Source organism: Saccostrea echinata, unplaced genomic scaffold, assembly GCF_033153115.1.
Source record: "Saccostrea echinata isolate AGI-Se365-2 ecotype Australia unplaced genomic scaffold, CSIRO_AGI_Sech_v1 ptg000060l, whole genome shotgun sequence".
Taxonomy (NCBI): domain Eukaryota; kingdom Metazoa; phylum Mollusca; class Bivalvia; order Ostreida; family Ostreidae; genus Saccostrea; species Saccostrea echinata.
Genome location: NW_026889809.1, coordinates 775,524 through 789,361, shown reverse-complemented (window position 1 = coordinate 789,361; position 13,838 = coordinate 775,524). Strand labels below are relative to the sequence as shown.

At 34.2% G+C, this 13,838-nt stretch overlaps 1 protein-coding gene and 1 pseudogene across 1 annotated transcript; one reads left to right on the top strand and one right to left on the bottom strand.

The window, feature by feature from the left end:
- The first annotated feature begins 415 nt into the window (after window positions 1-415).
- On the top strand, window positions 416-2,165 carry LOC133174888 (uncharacterized; annotated as a pseudogene).
- A 2,955-nt stretch (window positions 2,166-5,120) lies between these two features.
- On the bottom strand, window positions 5,121-13,599 carry LOC133175111 (beta-1,3-galactosyltransferase 5-like). The gene is made up of 2 exons (XM_061310243.1): window positions 13,485-13,599; window positions 5,121-6,250 (listed from the first exon to the last, which is right to left on the bottom strand). Exons 1-2 carry the CDS (start codon window positions 13,572-13,574, stop codon window positions 5,159-5,161), a joined length of 1,182 nt encoding a protein of 393 aa, XP_061166227.1. The 5' UTR covers window positions 13,575-13,599; the 3' UTR covers window positions 5,121-5,158.
- Between the last annotated feature and the right edge of the window lie 239 nt (window positions 13,600-13,838).

Here is a 13,838-nt window from a genome sequence, read left to right as displayed (position 1 = left end):
AAGAAATGGTTCTCATATTGCCTTTTAACTTTCTAACACGATTCTTTAATATATTTCTAAAACACTTAATCCATTTTGAGTTTCCAGGCCCCGGGGTCATAAAAAACTTACTCTATTGTGGTAAAATGATTTAGAAGTCAGACAGTTTAAAAATATTTAACATGCTATTGTCTGCAAATTAGGAGTTTCAGTTCATAAGAAATAAAAATATCCAATAGATGAATTAATTTCTTTTTGAATTAAGTCTAAATCTGTTTCATGATCCTGGGATAAGGTTTTCCCCATATATATTTCTCCCATTTCTCTGGAAAAGTCCTCGACTGAATGCATAGTAGAATAGAATTAAAAGAAAAATTCAAAGAAAATACTCAGTGAATACATAAATTTTATACTTATCTTATATATTTTTTCAGAGATGAATCCGTTTCTGTGGATGGGGCCAATTTCAGTTTCTCGAGGATGCAGACCGCGTATGCCCAGAAAACATGACTTGGAATCTTTGCGAGAATTTCTGAAACATGTGGACACAAGTGACTTGGTCAAAGCTTTTCAAACAATCGGGTTCTTGGATCGGAGTGTAGACTCAGACTCAATCACACCAGAAGAGATATTTCAGACTCTTATTTTTGGAGTCCACTGCTTTGATTCTGTGGATAATTTAACCAGACGTCTGTTTGACCATGGTTTTCACAATCTGGCCAGAATTCTTTATATGCATTACATTCAAACAGAATGCAAGTCCAATTCCCTCGTCACTGTTAAGCGATCAGTACCCCAAAATAAAAAGACAATTCACATTTTCTTTAAAAATCTTAAACGTTTAGTTCACAATGCACAGTTTAAGAATCCTAGGGAGTTCTTCAGGAGACAAGCTCGTCAATTGCGGAGTCAGATAGGACAAGAAAGGACAGAATCTAAAAGGCAGTTTCTGACGGACAAATACATAGCGTTGTTGGGGGCAGAAATCGATGCTATTGCAATCACATATGACACAACGCTACCAGACCAAAATATATTTGAGGAACTGAAGGCTCTCGCCAGCACATCAACTGATGCCTCTATATCTGAGGTCGTTTTTTACGGAAGGAAAGCCAACGCACTGGCAATTGCCAAAAAATTTTCCGAGGGTGAAAACATGGTAAAGCAGGCTCACTGTTGCGCCAACTTTACTGGCCCGTGTCTGGAGATCGCCAACATGATATACATAGATGTTTACTTTAAGTTGTGGCAGTTTGAGCAGGCCCCGACAGACGAATTGAAGGAGTCTCTCCTGTTTGAAGGCAGCAAAGGATTATGGGCGCTAAGTGAAGAGGAGGAAGAAATAAGGAATCTGTGGAAGAGGATGTTTCTACTGAGGATGATCTTCTGTCTGATAGGACTCAGTAACAAAGGTCGCTGTATCCCAGGTTGTGTCATTTCTAAGGAAGATGTGGAGAGAGCAGAGCGGTATATGCACGAGATTGATTTAAAGGACATTGAGGCGCGACGGGAAATGATGTATTACATAGCCAAGGCGCGAATCCAGGAACTTAAAGGACAATTCTACGATGCATGTATTGAAATTGATAAGGCGTCAGAGATTGCACATTCAGGAAATTTCAAGGAAATAGATTCAATAAATGACTACAAATCTGTTTTGAGAGACCTGGATTCGGAAACTGAAGCTAAAACGCTTGACGATGAAGAATCTGATGATTTGGCTGAGGCACCTGCATTGTTTCCCTCTTTAGAGTCGCTAGAGTTGACAGATGTAATGAATTTCACAGGATCAGAGACAAAGATTACTGGTCGTAGCTGTTATTCTCCAGAATCTAACCATTTTAGTGATTTGTCAATGGAGTCCAGGACCGAGAATACGTGGTCTCTGCTGGGGGGGACAGTTCCTTTCTTCTTCATCTCATTTGGAACAAGAAATGTTTTCGTGTTATCCCCAAATCAGAATAGAACCAGTACAAGAAACAGGTGTTCAAAACGCAATCGGACGCTCTCTGGATATACAAAGCGTACCAGACCTAATAAACTCTTCTATATTACGTCACAGGAATGTCCAAATTAACAGTGAAGTCAGAGATCAAGAAGTAAATCGTACAAGGACTGATTCTTCTTATGATATGCCATCTGCTGACAGCATCAAATTATCTCCTGCTTCCTTTGATAATGACTGATACATGTATATTGTTTGCATTGTTTGGTAGATGTTTAATATATGACCGATGGGGCCAGCGCTATGTATTTATTGCAGGATAACATCAAAAATCTTTAATTTACAATATCTTCAAACTGGACGACACATCTGGAAGGTCGGACTCACTATATCTAGATTATGACGTCATATCATTCGTATGTTAGTTACATTGTATATTTGCACAAAACTGAAATTTTTAACCAAGAATGTTGGGGATGCTTACTCCCCAATGGCACCTGATCCCACCTCTGATGTTTTTGAAGGTCCGTATTTGCTCTGCTCCCGATAAAATTTGTTGTAATGGACTTTTGAGCTTGAATACAAAATATGTATATTGTTGTTGCCCTGCATGGTCCATTCGTCCGTCAGTCACACTTTCTTCTTCCTCAAACTCTTCTTTTATTTATGATTGCATTAAAAAGTGTTCATGTTAATGAATTCAAGTTACTTGACCCAGTATCTAGTTTGGATGTAGGATCTAAATCCTGAATAGTAGTAGCTCATACATTCACCTCTGTCATTGGCTCGCGTATATCACAGTGATAAGCACGAGAAATAGTGTGTTTGTTTAAATTCGTCATAATTAAATGCCTGAACTAATGTTTCTCTTTTAAGGTAGATATTTACTAAGTATATCTAGAGCTATTAGTTTAATCTGAAATAATCCTTGGAATGTCATGTTTTTTACGTTATGTCAAAAATCTTGACGTGAGCCAATCCCAGAGGTGTCTGAGAGAGGAACGAACGACAACTCTGCATAGGAGATTGTAGTAGTACAAGTCTTATATTGGTTATATTGTGTGGTGTATTAGAATTCGACAAGGTCATCAGGAATATTTCATATCGTTCCAGCCACTGTCTAGTAACAATACAGGAATTAAGCATCTTTTTCTTATATAGTGCCTGAAAAACTGATAAAACCTACTAGTATTTCGTGATAGAGAAAGAAGGGCTGTTCTCTCTTTTTGACAAAAAGGAGCCTTTGAATGAAAATTTCCATCAATAAAAAACTTTTCTGGAAAGGGGGGGGGGGGGGGCTGATACTACACACCTTTTATAGGATGTATTAATTTTGTAATCGTAGTGTAAAACAATATATTCTATAGTTAAGTATTGTACTCGGTTGGTGCAATGTTAAAAGCTTCGTTGGTTTAAGTGAAGTTTGGAGTAAACAACAAATTAAAGCTATGTAAAAACGATTATTAATAGCAAACAAAAGATTTCGGATCATGCTTAACAAAAAATATTTGCTTATATTGAGAGTTTGATTGATTGATTGATCGATTGTATGTTGATTTACGTCCCATTCAAGAATTTTTCACATGTATAAACGTCACCATATACCGATGAAGGGCTTCAAACTTAGACCTTTACTCGGCACTCAGGGCCATTGATCAATGAGGGTTCTTTATCGTGCCAACGCCCACCGTGACACGGGTCCTCGGTTTTTTGAGGTCTCATCCGAAGGACCCGCAACTTTCACTTCAAAGTGCCGAGCGCTTGGCGAAGGTTGCAACCTATTTTTTTTTTTTATCGACTTACGTCAGTCGTGATTCGAACACACGGCCTCCCGTTCACGGAGCGAGCGCTTTACCGACTGACCTTGAAGAAATGTTCCTTCTATAAATCTCTACTTAATGGATTCTACTTACAGAATTATTTAAAAAAGTTTCAAAAATGTATATCCAAATTCCTCACAACTTTTAGCAATTTAAACCACAGGTACTTGTGGACAGGAACACCCCTCCAACCCCCCCCCCCCCCCGATTTTCAACCAAGAAGCTTGTTGGACATTTCTTCACAAATTATATTTATTTCACTTATCTATCATGTTAACTATAGGAGAAATCGGGGGAAAATGCAAAATAATCATTCCATACAAAAATACCCCACTTAACAATATAAAGGAGATATAATGTAAAGTGGGATATTTTTGTGTAATAAAAATGATAGTGTTATAAATGTAATTTGTGAAGAAATGTCCAACAAGCCCCTGGGTGAAAATCAAATGGGAAAGGGGTGGGTAGGTCCACAAGTACCTGTGATTGAAACTGGGAGAAAACAATTAAAGCCCACGTGTAATATTTTCTGAAAGTTTTCCCTCAGAAAGCTGATATATCTGAATATACTGTGTATATATGATGGTTTGTTGATCTTAATCCTGGATAGAATGATATCTTTCTGGAGAAAACTCTTACATGGAAATTGGAATAAGATCTGTAGAATTATTTATTTACATCTTTATAATCGATATATCAAAAATGGGATCAGTAATCCATGGATATCTTGCATACAGAATGTTCTTAACACAACAGGACAGTGTAATGTTTGGAATGATCAAATTTTTCATAGCACTTGTTAAATGGATCGCGAGTACAATAAACCAAAAGCTCAAAGACCAGTTTATACAAAAATGGTATAGTGATATGAATAGTTCCAGTAAAGATATACAAATGAAATTTTTTAAAACAAAGTTTGAATGTGAAAAATACTTAACTATTTTACAAAGAAAATTTAGAAATATCTTTTCAAAATTCAGAACAAGTAACTATCGTCTTCCAGTAGAGGTGGGTAGATGGAATAATGTTGAAAGAAATGAAAGAGTGTGCTATTTATGTAATAATAATCAAATTGGAGACGAATTTCATTACTTACTTGAATGTAATGTATTATGTAATATTCGGAAAGAATTTTTGTTACCGAAATACTATGTACATCCAAATGTTATAAAATTTTCTAATTTAATGACAAATACTGATCCAGCATTCTTAAGAAAATTGAGTATATTTATCACCAAAATTTTTGACACTGTCAGTCCTCCTGTAATCTCCGCTCGTCCATAATTAATTTAAATATGTATATATGTACCTATTGTACCATTCATATGGTTTTTTGAGAGAATGTATAAATGAGATTGGCATCACACAAAAAGAAATGAGATCCAATGAAAATTTTATTTATAACCCAGTGGATTCAACAATCAGTTTCTTCAGAGCGTATTTTATCCCAAAGGTAATACATGTATTTAAAATTAACTTTGGTAGCAGATATTCTATTATCATTGACAAAATCACAATAATTCGGTTTGTAATCCAACCAAAATGTAAATCCTGGGACATAGACGTGTCGAGCGTCTATAACTTTAGCCAGGATACCTGTTATGTAGGCATCCTCTATAGGTATATAGGGCATGTATTCTGAAGCACTAAATATTCGCGAGGCAATGTTAGCGGAAATGACGTAAGTATTTCCGTAAGCGTATGGTGGAAAATGAGGAAACGGATAGTTGTTCTCGCTGACTGTCCACATCCCCCGCCGCCTGACTTTAGCGTCACCATTAATATTTCCAAATATAACACCGTTCCTATCTACTTTGTGGTAGTATCCCTCCAGAGTAGCTATGAGGAGGGGCAGGTGAACAAAAGTGTCGTCATCAGCCTTCAGAATGAACTTGGCATCCGGGCAGTTTAGGTATGTCCATCGGATTCCGGACAGAATTTTTAGAGACAGATTTTGATAGGTGTCAAGAAAATCACACTGCACTATATCATTGTATTCAATCACCTCCTCCTGAATTGTTTGAAGAGTTGTGATGTTTTCGATGATGCCTAATAAGAAAACAAGCTTGGCTTTTCCTTTGATGGACTGAAGGGGCCACTTACCCCCATTGGACACACTACCCCAAGTAGCACGGATCGCTTTACGCTCTTCCACGTGGGAAGGCGAAGAAGGTACTAAAATCATCAGAGCTGGTGGATAGTATGGATCACATACATTCTTCGGTTGATTCATAAATCTATAAACAAATTTATTTACTTTCGTTTTCCTGGGTTGGAAATACAAGGCGTATTTCATTCCAGCAGAAGTATCGTTGGATTGGACGCATTTGCTGCCTATACATTTCTCTACCGGAACTAAATTCACCGGTCGCCATCTTCGACCAGAGTTCCGGAAGTGAAAGTTCTTTATGAGTATTAAACCAATGATTAAAATAACAAATACTAGAAATCCTAGAGTCCTAGAATTTATACGACAATTCCGGATCGTCTTCATAGAGTCGGTATCCTGTAAGAAAAGAGAAAAATACATGTATGAAAGCGGGTAAATAATTCAAAATGAAACTAAAATAATCGGACCTCCACTTACTTGAGTATTGTAACAGGTATCTCTGAATCATGCTTTCTAAATGATACCAATTTACCCGGTGACATTGTAATACCGAGAACACATTGTTTACGGTTTGGATCATTGAGGAAACCTCCACTTAGTCAGTGTTATTGTATGTACGTCACCCGTACAATTTCTACACCTAATTATCAATTCTCGTGTAAAGACTCTGCATTATGGGTGATAATCTCTTTACTCCCGATACACCTCTGTCAATGTATGACGAAGGATGAAGGTGCACATCCTTCTGTAGTGACGTAAGGCAGCTTCCAATAATTCGAATTATTTTTCATTTAAGAAGTTTTATCCCGCTAATATATAAAAGATAGAAAATCAAGGATAAATCATAGGTAAAAACTGTGTAGAAATATTTGGGCATTTGAAATTATTTAGGCTTTGTTTTTTAAAAAGAAAAAAACAGTGAAAAAGTTACCATGGTTACAAAAAGAATTAAAATGCATTAGAAAAAAGAATTAATTTTACCGCATTGTTGTAAAAATTGCCAAAGATGAAGTTTCTGAGTCAAATTATTTCATGAAATAATTTGCTATTTGGCATTATTCTAAGTATTCTTATCAATTGAGAAATCGTCATTAATTTCGAATGATTGATTGTATATTGTTTTACGTCCATTCGAGAATTTTTCACTCATGTAGAGACGTCACCATAAATAATGCAGTAAAACATCATATTTTATAATAATTCAATTAAACATTTATTTAAACAGAATGAAGCATGCATTTCATAAAATGTCAGCCTTTGGTGAATGCAAACATCACTCAGGCTTGACTTTAACTTCAAAGCAAGCATCATTTGCAAACAGAGGTGTTAATGTGACGTATTATAGTTTCTAAATTTTCTGCAGCATGCAAGGTAATTAATTCCAGGGGATTAATTGTACTGCTATTTCATCCCTTTATTCTAATTTTACAATCTTTTATTCCAACATTTTTAGTAGTGATTGAATGAGACTATTATCCAACTTACTGATAAAAGTAATAGTTTCCCTGAATTTACATAAGCCAGCAATAAAAATATTGATATTTTTCCCAAATTCCATATTAAAATTATAATTCAATAAAATGTGTATTTAACCAGGATAAAGTATGGACATCATAAAAAAAACTTCCATACTACCTTGAAAACACAAATCCAGGATTGACCTAACTTCAAAACAAATATAGGTGTAAATTCGAACATTGCAGCTTTCACAGTTCAGAAGAACACTTTCAGCAGTTATCTCTCTTTGCTCATTCATTTTTATATAAACTTAGGAATCTACCCCACCACCCCAGCTCCAAACCTGATAACAAAGAGAATCAAACTTGTCTTAGTATCAAATAAGTCTTACTGCCTATTCAACCAATATACCAAAAAAGTTATTTTAAAAAAAGAGAAAATTTGTGGGCGGAAGAATGAGAGAGAGAGAGAATGACTACTATAGGGCACCCGAAAATCCTTGCGGGTCCTTAATGTCATATATGGCGTATTTCTGATAAGTTCAGACTAACTAGAATTAAAAAGATCTTTCTATTTGTTTTATTACTTCGTATAAAGATAAGATTTTCCTGTAAATTACACAATTTAAATCAATCGCGTGTCATAGATATTAGAAATTTAAAACAATAACCAATTTATTTACCGACTCCGAATTTAAATATCAGACACAGTTTAAAGTCAATTAAACAATAGAAATGTGGGGTTATTCAAGTTCAAAATCGGTGAAAATTTTAATTTGAACGTAAATAACAAATATGTTCATCTACACTCAATCTTGTGTTTTTTATTTTTTAGCCCAGATACGCCATATATCACTTTAATAAATGTGGAGGGACAGGTGTCATTTGCAGGTCACATAACACTCTGTATTTTGTTTGTTGAGATATAAAAATAAAATAAAATTATTATATCATATCATACAATATCAAATTAGTGTTAGTAATTTTATACAAAATTTATTTGAAAATAAATGGCTGGCCAGTTTTGATTTGACAGATGCTATCAATTGCAATTAAGAACGTTAGAGACCTGCCCGATTCCCAAGAGATATGGATAACACCTGCTTGATCAGGTCAGGTCATTCATTTATTTGAATCTCATCACCATTTTACAATAGTGTACAGAGATTACTTAAACAATAAAAGGCTTTCTTTGGTTGTTAGTAGGGGAATTAGTGTGGCAACTGTTGCAGAATAAATACATAACCTGCGTAAGCGGGTTATATAATTTTTTTCTGCAATAGATGCGACGTTAATTCCCTTACTAACAAAGAAAGAAAGACATTTTATTGTTTATATTTATATCTGCATAAAAACATTCAAAGTAAAATTAAATATGTTAAATATTGTATTAGAGACGTGTATGTCATTGCATGCATATTTGATGGAACAGCCGTTGCTTAAGAAATCTATGCAGGTGGCTTGCTAAGTGTTGTTTATAGACTGATTAACGGCAATGGTTTTTATAAGAAATAAAGGAAATAATATTCAGTGGATGTAAATATAAGAACATAATGCAAAATAATACTTTGAATCAATCTTTATTCGCAAGAACTTTACATGTATTTTCGCGTAATTACTCGAGACTGTCTGCATGCGAATATTTCATTCTCGCTTATACTTTTATTTAGTAATTACCAGCATTTGTGAAAAAAATTGTCTCGCTTATCAATACAAAATACCTATCTTGCGAAAAAAAGTGTCGCAAAAATTTGGTAATCTACAGTAGATAAATAAGGAACGCATGAAAAATAACATACGAAATTAGTACGTTACTATAAATAAGAAGTATGGGAACTCTAGGTCGGAGAGCACAGCCTTTCTACATTAAATTCATTCATAAATCTTTAATTGGACAAATGAAATTTGGCTTTTATATCCTCCTTGCATTTCCAACTCATCACTGCCATGGGACGAATGTATTGACATTATCTGCTGTAAGATGCACTGTTAAGTCTGCATTTTGTATATAGTGCAATATAAATACATATACGTCATTATTATAAAAAGCGGGGGGGGGGTATAATAATTCAAAGCCTATATTTACGTTCTCTGTTTGTTTGTTTTTTCCCCCTATAAATGTTGATTTTGATTCGTCTTTATTTTAAATATAGTGCCTTTCAGAACTGGTGTAGAAATTTTAGACGGAAGAGCAGTTAAATAATGCAAATAATTAATAAATCATATTGCGAGGGGAAAAAATTAAATACATTTTATACATTTTTAGTGTAATTTAATTGTCATATTTTTACAACAATTAAATAGAGTATTTTTTTAAAATTTACAACCAAAACAAACCAAAAAAAAACCCAAAACAAAACAAAAACATATTGAATTATTGACACGTTCAGAACATGAGCAAAGCAATTAATTCCTCATCCCCCCCCCCCCCCCCCCCGCTTGGATTCGGGCGTTTCTACAGGAAACAGACGCTTATTGTCATCTCCCTCGGGAGATGACACATTAAAGTTTGAATCACCGGAAGTAAAGTCCTAGTGTAAGCTGCCATTGATAAGCTGGCAAAGGGACTGACGATGACACGATTTCTAAATATAGAGATGTAAACCAAATTGACCAAAGTCTTCTTATTATTATTAAACAAAATGGTCCATCTTAAAGTTAAAGTAAAACTACACCAGTGTTCATTAAGAGTAATAGAGGTAGGATCACTTGGGTGGTGGTGGGTCTTCATTAACGGTTTATATACATAAACATTGCATCTAGGCTATTGCGTAAAACGATGGTCAGCGCGCGGGGATCAAAATACACAAAGCATGGCATATTGAATGTATAAGCCAAGGCGTGGATCCAAGATTTACTGACGAAAGAAAACAGTGAAAACATTGAAATAACAACTCACATTAAATGCATAAATACAATGGCAAAAACTTTACTTTTATGTGTACTTTAGTCAATCGATAATTAATGCCGTATATATGAAAAATAAAACAGAACTTATTCAAAAAAAAAAAAATAATAATTATAATAAAGTTCGAAGAAAAGAAATTTTGCCTAAAAACACAATTTAGGCAGAAACATAAATGCCTCTGATTTAAGTAACTCAGTGCTGCAGGCATTGGAATAAAGATCATAAAGAATCATTATATAAGTATTTTCTCGGATGTGTGCACTATATTCTTTTTTATTTAAATTTACCGGCCCCTGTAGAAAAGTATTAGGAAAACATACAGTTTTCTTTACCTGGCTCGGATTTTAAGAGTTAATAAACAAAGCAACTGTTATCATTTTCTTTATGCAATTCTAATTTGCGTTTTTTGTCAATGAGAAAAGGTAAAAAAAAAATCACTCCTCGTATTCTTGAAATAAAGCCAAAATTATAAAATGTGTGTCTCATGAAACAGCCTATAAAATCGATGTTGGTAGATTGGGGTTCTTTTCGATGTGTTAATACTTAATTTTAAATGGTAACGTTTCAATTTTATTACCTTTCTATGCATGATTTTTTTCCCAGGAGCCTATACATGTACATGTACTTATATTATACATAATATAGCGTTAACACATGAATCTGCATATTGGCAGCAGAAGGACATGATGCAGGAGTGTCTCAATTTTCCCCTTGATATTCAGAGTGGCTCGATAATCAATCAAATCCCAGTGGCTCGATGGCCAAGTCACTTCAGACGATACGATTAAGGAAAATAAGGAAAGTCTTGGAATTAATTCAGGTTCAGATTAATTTAAGTTGGCGCTTTAAAACTTCTTTGCTGCCGTAGTAGGCGGCTAAGAACTAAAGTCAAAAGGAACGCTAAGTTTATATCCATCTTCTTTCGGAATAATTGTTAAAGCTATATATGGCGTATCTGAGCTAAAAAATAAAAATACGAGATTGGGTGTAGCTAAACATGATATATGTTATTTACGTTGAAATTAAATTTTTCACCGATTTTGAATTTGAATAACCTCATGTTTCCATAGTTCGACTGATTAAAAAAAAAAATTAAACTGTGTCTGTTAATTAAAATCTGAATCGGTAAATAAATCGGTTTTTGCTTTAAATTTCTAATATCTTTGAAACGTGATTGATTTAAATTGTGTAATTTACAGGAAAGTCCTATTTTTATATAAAGTAATAAAACAAATAGAAAGATCTTTTTAACTTAGGTAGTCTGAACTTATTTTTAAAAAAAAAAAACGTAATATATGACTTTAAATAATTCTTACGAATATTTCTCAGTGGTTAGAATTTTTCACAGACATGATACAAAATATATTTAACCTGAATAAAGCATATTTACAACAGGTAAAATAATACAGGCACATAGCACCAGGAGGGCCGTCCCCTTCCACTTTTTTCCCCAAACATTGAAAAGGCGCACCCTTGACCCCTCTTCCACCTTTTGTTGCAGTATGGTACGTCAAATCATCCCATGAGAATGTATTATAATATAAAATATGTTTGTCGGAAAAGTTGTAATCCCTCCTTCCAAGAAAAAAAAATGTTGAGTTTGGATAGCCCCCTTTTCTCCTTGTCAAAGATTGTTCAGCTAAATCGTCGATTTTTTTTTTTTTGTCCTCCACCCCCCATTTTTTCAAAAGCGATACTACTGCTTGTAATAGCTGAGAAAATAATATAACATTCCACTGTTTATTCTGTGACATTAATGAAGCCAAAGAGATGACATTTCAGGCTTTCTGGAAAGCCAAACTTGTATTTTCTTAGGTTTAAATCAATGTTCGTTTTCCGACAACTGTACGTAGGATCGAGTCCTGCTGATTTTTTTGACATGTCGTATTTAAGGAAGGTGTGATTAGGCCCGGCTCTACTTTCAAGCACCTGTTAAGACTTCGATAATAAAAAACAGGCTCACCTTTCTGGATGACTATAAGTTTTTTGTGTTTTTTTTTTTCTAAAATGTTTAGAAAGGATTGATCTACAAAGTCTGAAAAATTTCTCCAGAAATTTGTTTTTGACTAATTAAGTCTAGGTAAAGTTTTATAATTTTGGTAATAATATACAAGTATATAGCAAAATTTAGTACTAGTGCGCACGTGAAACCTTAGAGTATGTTAAGGGAGTCGAGTCTTAAGATTTTCGATGGATTAAGCTTAAATACATTGCATGTAAATGTAGGTAGATAAGAAAACAATACATGTAGTATCCGCGCCAGCGTACTTAGACAAAGATTATTATTCTCGTCAATAAACGTAATAACTTGAATTTGGTTTTAAAATTTGATTCCACTCTCAATCTCAAAATGAGGTCTGAATGATCAATATCTATGATCAATATTATAATGCATTTAATTCATTGCTTAGCCATATGCATGTATGTTCAACAACCAAAAAAAGAAGAAGAAAAAAAGAAGAGGCGCTTATGTTGAGACAGGAAAACACTGCCTGGTAAATTTTCATTTAATTCATAGGAAGTAACATTGATTTTAAAGAAAAAAAAATTACTTGGGTACACGTTACTCGTATATGTTACATTTTCTGGCTTTTTTCTTTACTCAGCAATTTTCTTTGCATATTTTCCAGCGTATCTATGAAAATTTTAATTTGATAAAATTGTAAATATGTATAACCAATAATGAATATAATTTAATCGACTCTATCATTTCTATAGACTCTTTATTTTCAAAACGATACTTTAGTTCGGAGGGCTTTCGCGTGTATTCACATTTCACTGATAATTAAAAAGCATGCTTTCTGCATATGTGCTTTGATGGAGATTACGCTAAGCAAACAATAAAATCTCTTTTCATTAGGTGTGTCTAGGACGCAGTGTGTGGCGGGAAACAGCGGGGGATCGTCTGCTCTAATCACTGAGTAATCAATGCCAACTCTGTCGGAAGCTTAATGTTGATAAAAATAACTTTAGTGAATGTAGACCAGGTTTTCATTCCCATATCCTTTGTATATGGTTACTTTTCATCCTTATTACAATATTTATTCATTTTTACTTATAATACATCTAACTCAACCACATTCTTTACACAGAGGTTCCTATTTTGATATATGATACATTGATATGTGATGTCTTTGCTCTCACCCAATATACATTGAAAAACAGTTTGTAAACAAAGAGATGCTTCGTTCTTAAAAAGCTCGTCAAGTGGGATACGTTTATATACCGGGTTCAACTAATTACACAGAAATCAGAGAAAACGTACCATCTTGTCAGCTGTCCCCTGAAGCTTAAGGAGGTAGTGGTCCAGCCGCGCGCTCTGTCCTCCCAGGAAAATACTCCCCTCCCTCCTCATCTGACGCTCTTATCTTCCCACATCGTTGAAAGTTACGTGCATACACGTGCAATGTTTGGGGAGCGTATCAAAATGAAGATTTATGAGTTTCAACAAAGATTATCTGTTCTGATTTTTGGAAATTATCTAATGAAATATTAATTGAACTGGTTGGGTGCAAATACACAAATCATAACGACGAATGTTATTCTTTAAATGGTGGTTAATTTTAAAATGTCTTTAATTTCCAAAACTATTAACATTTTCTATCTTCTCTAGTTTTTT